This window comes from Bacillus rossius, chromosome 16 (assembly GCF_032445375.1).
Source record: "Bacillus rossius redtenbacheri isolate Brsri chromosome 16, Brsri_v3, whole genome shotgun sequence".
NCBI classification, from domain to species: domain Eukaryota; kingdom Metazoa; phylum Arthropoda; class Insecta; order Phasmatodea; family Bacillidae; genus Bacillus; species Bacillus rossius.
In genome coordinates, this window is record NC_086343.1 from 21,614,168 (window position 1) to 21,627,852 (window position 13,685).

The following is a 13,685-nucleotide window of genomic DNA, read 5'->3' on the forward strand; positions in this document are numbered from 1 at the left end:
TTGGTTCACAAAACTGGCCGGCATCAATTTCCCGCGCTCCGTAACTTCCCGCGGATTTTCTCCCCTCCCTGGCCGGGTTGCCAGGGAGAGTAGTCAGTAGCCTTCCAACACTCACCAGGGCCGGCAGCTTCGCGCACGTGAAGCCGCCAGAATCAGAATGTAGCTTCAATAGGTAATATTTCCAAATCTGTTTTCATCTCCTCCACGGCCGGCCATAAACCGACCGTAAGACGTGTCGTACGGTTCTTAAATAAATATGTGTGACTCGACTACGAGTCGTTTCAGTGTGCTACATAATTCATAGTGTTTTAGGCAGCCCGCCGAGGTGCCTGCGCTTCACGCATTTATCATTCCGTATGGAGAATTTGAACTTTGCCCACGCAGGGCGGCTTCTCGCCTAAAGCGACCACGAACTGTATAATGCATCAATTCCTGGGATGTGCCGCGGTCGCGGGTGAGTTACTATGTCAGGTACCACCGCGCCCGTACCCAGCTTAACGTGGCCCTCGCCACCACGAGGACGAATCCTCGTTTATCACGTAATTTCCCTGAACGGGAGAGACTAGTATCATCCTGAGCTCTGGGATATTCTTTTGATAAATCTTAGTAACGGATTTAAGTTTTAGTGTTAGTGTTCGCCATTCAGTCATGTGTAAACGTTAATTTCAGTGTTTTGTCTAATTTATTAATCAGTGACTAGTGTACTTTCTTTGTAACTCACCGTCTGGACTACCACTTTCTAATCACTAAATTCGCCCGTGTCCTAATCGTCATCGTCACTCTCAGGATAGCCTGCGCCCCTCGATGTGATAGTCTTCCGGAACACTGCCAGACGCTAAACAGTACTGCCAATCGAGGGCCGTGAGAGCGGAGATGAAAAGGTAGACGATGATACGGCCAGTCACGTGAAGATGTACTGTAAAAGGTGAAGTACTGTGTGTGACGCAGCAATAAAACCAGTTATGTTTACGAGTGTTTTTCAATAGTTACGGCGTCCTGGGTGGCCAAAACAGCCCGGGGGGTCCTTTGTGGACGCGTCCCTGCCTGCAGCCACGAGGCAAAGAACCCCGCCCTCGAGACCAAATTCTAGTTAATGTAATTTAATTATAATAATTTCAGGACAGGCAGCGGGCACGGCGTCAAGCAAGATAGGTGGTATATGAATTGAAATGGTTTATGTGTTATTTTACAATTATCCAGACACAAAATAGCAGCATCCCACATTTAAATTATGCTATTGTTGATGCTATTTCTGATCCCACGGATTGGAAGGAACATCTCTGGAGTCCTTGCGTCAGTTCATTATGACCCACCTGCGAGGGTAGATTCTGTCTCACAGAACTCCTTAACAATTGCTTATTTTAACTGGTACTTAAATGCCATGGTCATCTAAATTTTTTAAAAATCTTTCTTTACATGTGGAGCTCCTTGCGGATATCGCTGTTTTTTTTTTTGAGCAATAAAATCTATCAGCAATGCCTGCGAGAGACATCTGCCATGTCTCTGCAATTCACAGGAGACCAGTCCGTGTCAGTATTTATACTGCTTTTAAAATAGCTTACTGTGAAAATATACTGATATAGTGTGAACCAGAAATTGATGGGGGAAAGAATATCAGCGTACATCGCATTATTAGCAATAGATGAACACATGAAATTGGATCATTTCTGTGATAAAAAGTTGAACAATTTAGGCGGAAGAGAATGCTGAAAGCATCGATGTGCCATCTTAAGTGCATTCGTGGTTACTGGTATCGAAATATTTTATTGACAGCACATAGAAAATTACTGAGGGGTTTACTAAACTAAATAAAAAGAACGAATTCTTCTAGTGGCTCGGTTTTCAAATGTACTCTATGGTCTTTCCTCTTTGCCTGTAGTCTGTTGTCTATGGTTTTGTGATTCGCCTATGATTCGCCCGTTGGCGCAATGGTTCCCGCCAGCGATTTTGTGTTGGTGTTGTGGTTATCGTATTTTTAATGGTAGACTACGACTTTTAGAAATAATGTTTGCGGCATGTACAGAACGAACTTTGATTTCATGTATTTTTATTACATATTAACTGTTGTTACATCAATTTTTATTATATTTTATTTACAAGGTCAGTAAGTTTCATTGTATTTTATTTACACGTTCAGTACTTAGAAGTATACTAAAAAAAGTATGTTAAAAAAACTAGTTCTTAAGGCCTGGACACAATCAACGTAGTAGTAATATATTGTAATATGTGGAGATTTGAATATTGATTTTGCTGTAAATTGTTAAGAAAGAGATAGGCTTATAGAAATTATCGATACATATAACCTGGCAAACAAAGTGTGTGGATATACACGTGTAGTGACACAGTCCAAAACTGCAATAAACTATGTTGTTACAAACATTTCCTCTCTAAAAGTTGAAAATATCGAATTAGGACTTTCTGACCACTTATCTCAGAAAATTGATCTTACTGGGCTGAATATTGATTCGACAATAATAATACAACAATTAGGAAATTTTCCTGATTATCAAACGACTACTTTTATTCAAGCATTGTCATGCAATGATTGGGGATAAGTTTTTAGGGGTGAGAACGTAAACATTAAATTGAATACATTTCTCGATATTTTTCTGAAGTACTTTGAAAAGGTAAATATTTACTTGGGCGGTATTTCCGAAAAAAAATGTTAAAAATCCGAGAATACCTTTATTTAAATCTCTTCAACTTCCTCTTTTCATTAAAAGTGGCGGAGGTAAGAAATTCCAAATACTTTAGGAGATATCGAATTTTTAAATTTCATCATGTAGTTGAGCGGTATTTGCAAAAAAAAATGTTAAAAATCCGAAAATACCTTTATCATATGCTCTTCAACTTCCTCTTTTCATTAAAAGCGGCGGAGATAAGAAATTCCAAATACTTTAGGAGATATCAAATCTTTTAATTTTGCAATACAAGACCTGTGGAACCATTCGAGCGGCGCTATTTTTGTTATTTTGCCGTGTGTTCGTGAATACGTGAATCGTGAATGCGTAATTAATAAAATGGTTGATTAGGTCAGGTCAGTTACATTATTAATACTTTCAAACTAAGCCGACATTAAAAATTATTTTGTGAATTAATTTTAATGGCTGTTTAGTTTTAAAATATTTATAATGTAACTGACCTGACCAAACAAACCCGGACAGAGAAAAATAATGTGAATTAATTTTAATTATTCTTTAGTTTTAAATTATTTATAATGTAACTGACCTTACCTAACAAACCCGTAACAAAGGATGTACAGTAACAACTCACGTAAATTATTTTGTTACTTATTACTTGCGCAACAATATCAAAATAACAAGTAAGACTTTAAAATTAGAAACGTTAAAAACTCACCTAAGTTGGAGGCGGTAATTAAACACCGTTTTAAACAATGATTGAACTAAATAATCATGTATTAGTTCATTTGAATTCTGGCCTATCACGAACAATCACGTGACATCATTATCCAATAAAAAAATAGATACTCGTACGTAAACAAGAAACAATGGTGTACGCACGCTACAGGAATGCGCTGGTTTTGTGCTGAAATTTAAAAATTCGATATCTCCTAACGTATTTGGAATTTCTAATCTCCGCCGCTTTTAAGGAAATAGGAAGTTGAAGAGCATATAATAAAGGTATTTTCGGATTTTTAACATTTTTTTTTGCAAATACCGCTCAACTACATATTAAGAAATTTAAAAATTCGATATCTCCTAAAGTATTTGGAATTTCTAATCTCCGCCGCTTTTAATGAAAAGAGGAAGTTGAAGAGCATTAAATAAAGGTATTTTTGGATTTTTAACATTTTTTTTCGGAAATACCGCCCAAGTAAATATTTACCTTTGAAAATTCTTTTCCAGCTAAATTCAATGTAAATCAGAAGTAATCCACACAGATGAAAAGAATTGGGTAACGAAAGGTATTAAAATTTCAAGCAATAAATTAAAAGAATTACACACTCTTTTGATAAAAATAATGAAACTAATGTTGAAATGTTAAATTACTACCATAACTATAAACATGTATATAAAAGAGTGATAAAAGGGGCTAAAAAATTGCAAGGCAAATTACTTTTAGAAAGATCACAGAACAAAATAAAGACTTTGTGGAAAATAATAAATGATGAAACCAAATCGGGCAAGAAAAAAAAGTATTATTATATTAATAATTGGAAATAAGATTATAAATTCACAGATTGAAATTGCTTATTATTTTAATGATTTTTTGACGTGACAACGTCTAATAAGTCAATGAACGCCGGCTGCACGCACGAAAAAGTGTCCCGTAACGCACATTGTCCCACTACGAATGTGTCCTGTTATGCTTATTGTACGCATGCGTGACATATTTCTTCCACTCGATTGGAACAACAATCGATTTGACTTTTCAATCATATTTTCGTCGTTTGAATTATTAATATTATGTAATTTAACGATCTTCCACCGATTTTCAGCACAATCGGTACAGTTATTTAAAAGTAATGTTGAACATTCAACTAAGTTTATAACCAACAATGGTGTTTTACAGTTGCACATAATAATTCAAATTACACCGTGGATCTTTTGCACAAAGTTTTAAAAACAAATAAATAAGTTTGGTGTATTTGGGATGCGTATTTATTATAAAATCATATTATAAAAACAAAATAATATTATTCCCTTACGGTGCTGCTATCTACGGTGACGGCCGCGAACCGAATGAATCCTGCTCTCTATTAGCTGGCACGGGAACCAGGTACTTGTTAATACATATTTTCCTTTGTTTATTGTGAGGGGTGTTATTATTAATGAATTATAAATAAAATTTCGTGCCCAGGGCCACAATTGCATATTATTTTGAGCACTGGAAGACATAAAAACATAAAATATTCTCGACGAATTTTAATCTGTCGTTTTCATTGCTTATTACAACAACAATTTTGGCAATAAAGGTTAATTATTCTTGCATTTTAAAAATCTGATTACCAGTTTAATTTCAAGTATTTATTCTTTTATTATTAAAATAAAAATTATTCAATTTTATTCATATAAAAGTATGCAATCATTTCATCAATGTTTTGTTATGACGTCACGTTAAACTATCGTCCGTAAACCGACTTTACAGACAACCAATTGTTTTTTTTAAATGTTGGGACATTAAAAGAAAATGATATTTATAATATTAAGCATCCCCCTGAAATATTTCTAAAGAAAACTAAAATAATTTATGTTAATTTTATACTATATCCTGTTACTGAGGGAGAGGTTGCAAAAGCTATTGCATTATTAAGTAATAAAACATCAATAGATTTGTATAACTTATCATCTTTTATTATTAAAAAATGTGCAAAACAAATTTTAATTCCAATAACTCATATCATAAATGCTTCAATAAAAGAAGCTACTTTTCCTGACAGAATGAAAATGACTAAACTAATACCTTTATATAAAAAAGGAAGTAGAACTGATGTTAACAATTAGGAGGCCAATAAATTTACTTCCAATTTTTTCAAAAATACATGATAAAATTATGCATACAAGACTAGTAAAATTTCTTGAGACTAATAATATTTTACATCCTCACCAGTTCGGCTTTCAAAAAAAAAAATTTACCACATTGGCTATTCATCAGTTAATTAAAACTATATCAAATAATTTAGATTCTGGAGTCCATGTATATGGTGTTTTTTTGTGATTTGTCAAAGGCTTTTGATTCAGTTAACCATGAAATATTACTTAATAAACTTTAACATTATGGTATAAGAGGAAATGAAGTTAAATTATTTAGCTCTTATTTAAAGAAACGTATACAAAAGGTACTATTAAATCAAAATGAGGGAGGTATTTACTTGGATTAGGGATATATTAAATCCGGGGTACCACAAGGAAGTATATTGGGGCCATTATTTTTACTATATGTTAACGATTTACCTTATCAAATGGATGTAAATATAATATCCTTTACAGATGACACAAATCTTCTTATAACTGCAGAAAATATATTGGAATTAAAAAATAAAACTGAATTTGAATTAATTAACTTGAATAAGTGGTTTGATGCAAATAATTTAAAACTCAATATAAATAAACCAAAATTTATTAAATTTGGTAATAAAAGACTGCTCGATCATATATTATCTGAATTTCAGGATCAAGCGATAAGTCAAACTGAATCAACTAAATTTTTGGGCTTACATATTGATGATAAATTAAAATGGAATGAACATATTAATCAAACTATCCATAAATTAAGTAAAGCTTGCTACGCCCTCAGAATTTTTAGCCAAATTATAGACAGAAATTCTCTACGAAGTGCATACTTTGCACTTTTTCACACACACATGATATATGGTATTGAAATATGGGGTAATTATTGTAGTAATAGTATTACAATTTTTAGATTGCAAAAAACAGTCATACGTATTATATGTTTAGCTGATACAAGAGCCTCATGTAAACCTTTATTTACTGAGTTGAATATATTCCCTTTTTTTTCGGAATATATTTATAGGTTGCTCTTATTTGTAAAAGCTAATATAAATAATTTTGTAGAATCTGAACATACTGGACCATATATCACAAGATATAAATATAAACTGAATCCAAAATTCCACAACACAACTTTATTTTCAAAAGGAGTACAACATAGAGGTACCTATAGGTAACACTATTTAATAAACTACCTAAAGAAATTATATTACTACAAAATATTAATGAATTCAAAAAGTTGTTAGAGAATACATCAAAGGAAAAAATATTTATTTAGCTGGTGAAATAAACTCTTTGTAATGACTATGTAAATAATATTTAATTTGCTATATAATTAATAGGACACCCTATAAATGATTCAGAGTATATTAAATGATAAATATCTACTGTTTGTTGTATTGTGTAAATTGTGAAAGTTGTAAAATTTGTGATTATTTGTTGAGAGTGTAAATTAGAACAATTCATTATAATTGTAAACTTAATTATTTTATCACAATTTTAACTATGTTAAATTTTTGTTTATAATGTGACAAGACCTATATCCCTTGAGCTGTTGGCTCATGTGGGATCTGCAGGTGGATTGAAAATAAATAAAAATAAAAAATAAATAAATAGTTATAGCGGTAAGCACACAGCATAAAACTATTAGTTTACCAGTAATGAACCATTATAATGAGTGGCTAGGTTAGTTTACATGTTACAAATACTGTGATATTGTGAGAATAGTCAGTAATATCAGTTCAGCTAGGTACATTAAAAATATTTTAAATGCATGTGAATAGTTTTTTTTTTTTTTTTTGGTTAGCAACATTTGAAATGCCTACAAATTGTGTGGATGGTTTGTTATGCAAGTTATATTTAAATACTGCAAAATCATTTTAACAATTGGTTAGGAATTACCAAATATAAAATGCAGCCAACTTAACCAACCATTCTCACTATTTTATAGTATTTTTAATGCAGCTAAACAACCATTTATACAATTTTAAAGTATATATAATGTATTAGCATAACCTAACCATACATTCACACAATTTTAAAGTCTTTAAAATATAACTAACCTAACATAACCACTCTTTAAAATTATCAATTACTGGTAAACTTCTTGAAATATCACAACACCCTTTTATATAATGATTGGGAAATATGATGGAACTATTCTATATTGCGATACCATAACAACAAGGCTACTGATGATGTCCCTAAGATGGCATCATTCATAACATGACAACCCTACTTTCTTACGGGAAACACATGTTCTAATGGGGGTTTTGACTTGGGAACTATGAACACACTATTTTTCACACATTTCATTTTTGAATATTAAATTTTTCGGGTATGATAAACTAGACTGTAATCCCCCCTGCTCTAGTCTATTTTTTGATACCAATATTTCTTAATTAATGAAATTATGTCTGTAGGCATTTCAACTAATGAGATTATGGGGAAAATTAACAGTGTTCCCTGTTTATTACAAATGTTTATTATAGGCCTACTTAATAATAAAAGTTGCGGAAAAAGTATTAAATTATGAAAAATAAAATACCGGTATTGCGGAATAGAGTTGACTGGGTGGAACTGTATACTAGTTCACAATGTCAAGAATAATTACCTCAAAATGTCTCGACTTCAACCAATTAAATACCGGTATGACAAAAAAGACTAGACCAGTTGGGACTGTATTTTTACTTCATGATACCATGAAAATATGATTGCAAAAATCCTCAATTGCAAAAAAAGAAGTACCAGTATCAAAAACCAAACTAGACTGGTACTCAAAACATATAATATACAACAATAAATGCATGATTACTACTGAGTCTACAGTACTCTGGTCAAAGCCCACTTTCCTCCCGCTTATTCTATAAGACTGTAGCTATAGTAGTATCGTAACCAACCTCTATTGCAAGATACACTGTTCTCTACAGACTATATTAAAGTATTTATAATGTGTCTGACCTAACATAATCAACCATTCACTTTGTTTTCATTACCTAAACGAGTGTTAACCTAACATATTAAATTTAATACTTGACCTAAATCTTAAATCAACACTTTCATTCAACATGGACGCGTAATTCTACCCTGCACACTATTGTACATATCTATCTGACTTAACTCTTTTTGGTAGTAATTTTGCCTTTACTTTTTTCTCTTCAACAAACCCAACATAGTTTATTATTAATTTACATGTATTCGTTGCCAACATTTCCTATATTTTCCGTAACCTTTCATTACAAAATCAACGATAATTACACATCTTATGCGGTCTGTAACTTAAATTACTGTCACTACCTCACAAAGCACGGATCAGATGTAATTTTCCCCAACAACTTACTGTGAACACACACAAAAAAAAAACTTTTTGTGTTCAATACTTTCAGTACTCGCCAGTGATGTTTAGCATCTAACTTCAGTAACAAGCATATTAATGTGTTCTCATGTTCCAAATACACTTATATGATGCATTTTTGTGTATCGCTGCAAGAAAGTATAATTTAGGACCTAACTGCATGTTTTCGGTGTGACGCACAAGGTTTGCGGCGGTAAACTTTTTTTTTTTTTGCTAATGTGTATACTGTCACTGTACAAGAGTTCCGTTTGACAATAGTTTTCAGCGCATTAATATTTTTTGTTTCAGAGGAGAGACAATCGTCCCAGCCCGAGCGACTTCAACGTCGCCGCCCTAATGTACACATTACCATGTAACAAGTCACAATCGTGCTCGGCTAAGATGACAACTATTCTTTGCACAAACAAAAACACAACTTGAAAATATGTCCCAAAGACTTGTTGCAAGTAGTTGTGTTTAGAACTCTGTTAATTATTGTATTTAACGACAACTGTTATAGAAACTTAAGATTCACAATGTATTCTTAACAAGACAATAAAATCGCAGAAACGGCACAACTTCTCGGCCCAGGTCTCGAACAACGAACTAAACGAAACACAGCACAGTAAAAAACTCTTAGGAAAAATCAGTTAGCTGGGTACTTCCCTGAAATACTGCCTTACTATTGGCTACAAGACTTATTCTTACAGTTTTAGGAAAAATCAGTTAGCTGGGTACTTCCCTGAAATACTGCCTTACTATTGGCTACAAGACTTATTCTTACAGTTACAATTAAGAAACTCCCCTCTCTGAGGACTTTCTCTCATTCTGTCTTTCTCTTACACCTTCTATCTCTTTTAATCTATCACAATTCTGGGATACCCCAGACAGATGTCCCCACTGTCTGGGCTAACTTCTGTCTCTCCCTTATACCAGATGCGATAAATTATCATCTTTCGGCGCCGCTGTTTCGCTACATGTCTGTTCTTTCAACACAATACTAGCATTTTTAAAACTAATATAAACCACACATGCAAAATTATTATTATTATTAAAAAAATCTCAATGCAATAAAGTATTGAAACTCACAAATAATACCCAATATAGCAATGTGAAAGCCAATTAAATTATAGTCAAGAGGCTTTTCAAAATAAAATACTTAATCATTTAAATTAATTACAATAATATTGCAAATAAAACAAAAGTATGAAAAACTGTGTCACTATGACCTTATAATCAGGTGATCTACTGCAGTTCTCAGAAAACACAATATTTATTCTTTTGATAAATACTTGTGAAAGCTGGGGAGGGCATAGTCTTGCAACGTTACAGCAATGCTTCAGCGATCAGATCAATTGTAGCAGCCTCTCAACAAATATACCAATTGAAAGCTTAAGAAATATGCAACAACATTTGTTCAAGCAATTTTTGCATAGGAATCTTCATGTTTATGTAATATACATTTTAATTCCTTATAAGTTTAAATAAAATCCTTTTTCCTAATATTGATTGAAAATATTGCATATTTAGTAAAACATATTTGAAACATTTTTAATTTTATCATGAACTTTTTTGTAGGTACCTAATTATGGTTTGGTTTACTAAAGGTCTACCGTAGTAATAACGTTTATGGAATGCATTATTGTGAAGCCCTCAAGAAGCTATTATTTAGGACTTAACTGCACGTTTTCGGTGTATCGCACAAGGTTTGCGGAGGTAAACTGTTGACATGTTGACATGTAGAAAATATTAATGTTATTACTGTACTAATTTTCCGATTGGGTCATATTTTCCAGACATTAAAAAACCTCCATTTCATGGGAAAGCCGCCCCAGCGCTTATGGCTGTAGCACTGTCTCAGTACATACACAATACTGCTATGCTCAGACCGCTCTAGAGATGCAATAAATTAAGCTAAAACTTAAAAAATATGTCACCTTAAAGATTAAGATATATGCAACAACTTTTATAGAAGTGATTATTGCATCTAACCTTTTATTTTTATGTGATTCGAATTTTCATGTCCTTGACTGAGATAAAAAAAACTTATTTCATTATTAATTAATTTATATCTTACCTTTAATATTCAAATTTGAAACTTTTTTTATATATGGATGTGTATAATAATGTTACTAGAATATTTTAGTAGGTTTATGGAGAGTACGTTAAAAACTGCGTAAATGGGAAGCAGTTTAATGGACTGCTGTATGTCGCTGTCATCTAGGACTGAACTGCATGTTTACAGTGATACGCACATGGTCTACAGCGGTAAACTTTCGATATGTTATTAAGCATAGTAGAGGCTACCACTGTGCAAAAATTCAGCTTCGGACAAATTTTTTAATGGTTGAAACTTTTTTCCCCTGGGCTACACAGGGTCATGTTGCAGCTAGTATCAAGGAAACAGTAGGGCAGTGACAATAGGTTCAGGGATATCTCTCGTTGACAAATGTCAAAATTTTGTGACCAATGTGCATGATAATGGAGCATTTTGATTAAGATAAATGCAGATACCATTATTAGTAACTGTGTTGGAGATTTGTACAAGCAATAATTAGTGTACTGCATGTATTGTCCAAAATCAATGAAATCATGTCTCAGGTGTTTTCCTTTTACTTTTACAGACTGATTTGACTACAGAAAAATCATGGACGGAAGAATTGTGTCTATTAAAGTTCAGAACTTTATGTGAGTTATAAAAATTTTTATTAATGTATATTAGGTAAAAATAATTTAGTGAGTAAGATTTTATAAGGATGGGAGGGTCAACTACTGAAATTAACAATTCCATCCAATATTTTTTATTTAAAATGTTTGAAGAAAAATATTTGAGGAAGGTAGAAATTCAGAAATTTAATTTTTTAAAAAATTTTGGTTTTGCCACCTACTCCAGTGCTCTCAGAAAGTATATTAACACTGCAGGAAGCATTTGTCATAAAAATAAAATAATTGTTTTTTTCCTAAATATGTGTATATATATATATATATATATATATATATATATATATATATATATATATATATAATTAAAAATCTAGATTTAATTATTCTTCAGAATGTTAGTTCTTGTGTTTTTGCATATGTATTATTCTATTCTTGTCTGTTGAGTTATAGATACAAATTTGAGGGGTGGATTTGAGGCACTCTTTAACAATAAAATTTGAGTACTGAATTTGAAAAATTTATAATCAACCTAGCACTAGTATTTTTTTTAGTTTTATGGTTAAAAAATTATGATTAGCATTTCTGAAGTCTGTTTCTTGTAGCGTAAATGGTTAGTGTGATTAAAGGCTAAAATCCTTAGCTTCCTAAGGCACAAACGGTCTGTTTGTGCCTGATGACGGGAACAGATGCCAGTTCCTGAAACGTTGGAACGGTTTTGTCATAGAAAACCTACTGTGTTTGTCGATTTTGTCGTCGTCGTGTTCGTATATTTGCTGCGTTGTCCAGGTTTTGTTGTCTGCCTGCATTTACTTTGATAGCCCACTGTGTTCGTCTGTGTGGTTATTATATTTTTCATGACTTAAATTCCTTCCACTGAATTATTGTGCTGTCTGATATTTCAGTTTGAATGTGTTTGTCTGTGCTATCATCATTGTGTTTTCCATAATATCTGTTTAGGTACATCGTTGGGTTTATCTGTTTGACATAGCTGATTCAAACTTGTTCTCTTGGGTTTATATTTTCATTTTTATTTATTATTTACATTTTTGACAAACAATGCAAAACTGCAATGGCTTATGTTCAAGAAATTATATTAAACCTCCATATTTGTCGTTTTTTCTTATTCAAAGTTCTGCTGGCATGTGTATGTTGAATAAGCATGACTGCTGCGTTAGGAGCGAACTGGTGTGTTGGAAAGACACAAGACTTGCATTGCTCTGAGGACCCGGGTTCGAATCCCAGGTCGTTCATCGTGATTTGGGTTTTCCATAGTGTCTTGATATCTCCTGGGGCAAGTGCCGAGTTGGTTCCTTACTACAGTTCATGGCCCGTTCGTTTCCAAATTTTCCTTGAGCTGTGTTCTTGAGTTTAGTAGTCTCTGTTGACCTCACCATCGACACGTTGATACCAAGTAAAGAAAAATTTAAATGTATTCTTGGAATATACAGTATAATTAAAAAAAAATTTGTATGATTTCACAAGCCAATACCAGTGACACAAATAAAGATATAATCTTCTTGTGAACATTAATATACAGTATTTTTATTTACTTTTCACAAAACAACCAAGTCTCTTCAAACTACGGGTGCCACCGTCGAATGCTCTGAGCAGTAAGATGTTGTGTCGGTGGAAATCGTGTTGAATAGTTGTAACTGACTCAAGCTTGTTGCAACAAACAGAGAACACAAAATGCTTTTTGCTGCATGTGTCGTCATCATGAATGCATGCACTAGCTGTACTAACTACTATCGTGGCATTAGTGACACCTGTCCGCAACCAAGTGACCTGACGATGACAACATGCACCACGTACAACTTGTCTTTTCCGTGTGCAGTTTACCATTTGCTGCAATGTTTTATCTTTATTTATGTAAAAAGTAATAGCCTTGTGAATTTGGGTTAAATCATTTTGAAACATGGTGTATATGTGTATTGGATCAGCTTTGAAGCCATTCCAGCGGACACGTCTCCTGATGTCGGGACGTGACCGTAGATGAACAATCGGCAATCGCGACCTGTTAGAGAATGCTTGTTTTGCTTCGCAGGACCTACGATTACGTCGAGTTCTACCCGGGGATGAACTTGAACGTCGTGATTGGCCCGAACGGCACCGGCAAGTCCAGCCTCGTGTGCGCGATGGTGCTGGGACTCAAGTCGAGGCCACATCTGCTGGCCAGGGGGTCGAGTGTAAGTCACCTTTCGTTACTGCTGGCGTAA

The 13,685-nt window shown here is 33.3% G+C and overlaps 1 protein-coding gene across 1 annotated transcript in view; it reads left to right on the forward strand.

Moving 5' to 3' along the window:
• The first annotated feature begins 1,892 nt into the window (after nucleotides 1-1,892).
• LOC134540198 (structural maintenance of chromosomes protein 5) overlaps nucleotides 1,893-13,685 on the forward strand; it is an 87,174-nt gene continuing 75,381 nt past the window's right edge. The window contains 3 exon segments of the mRNA XM_063382773.1: nucleotides 1,893-2,100; nucleotides 11,430-11,493; nucleotides 13,514-13,655. Of these exon segments, the coding sequence (XP_063238843.1) occupies nucleotides 11,453-11,493; nucleotides 13,514-13,655 (183 nt within the window). The 5' untranslated portion in view covers nucleotides 1,893-2,100; nucleotides 11,430-11,452.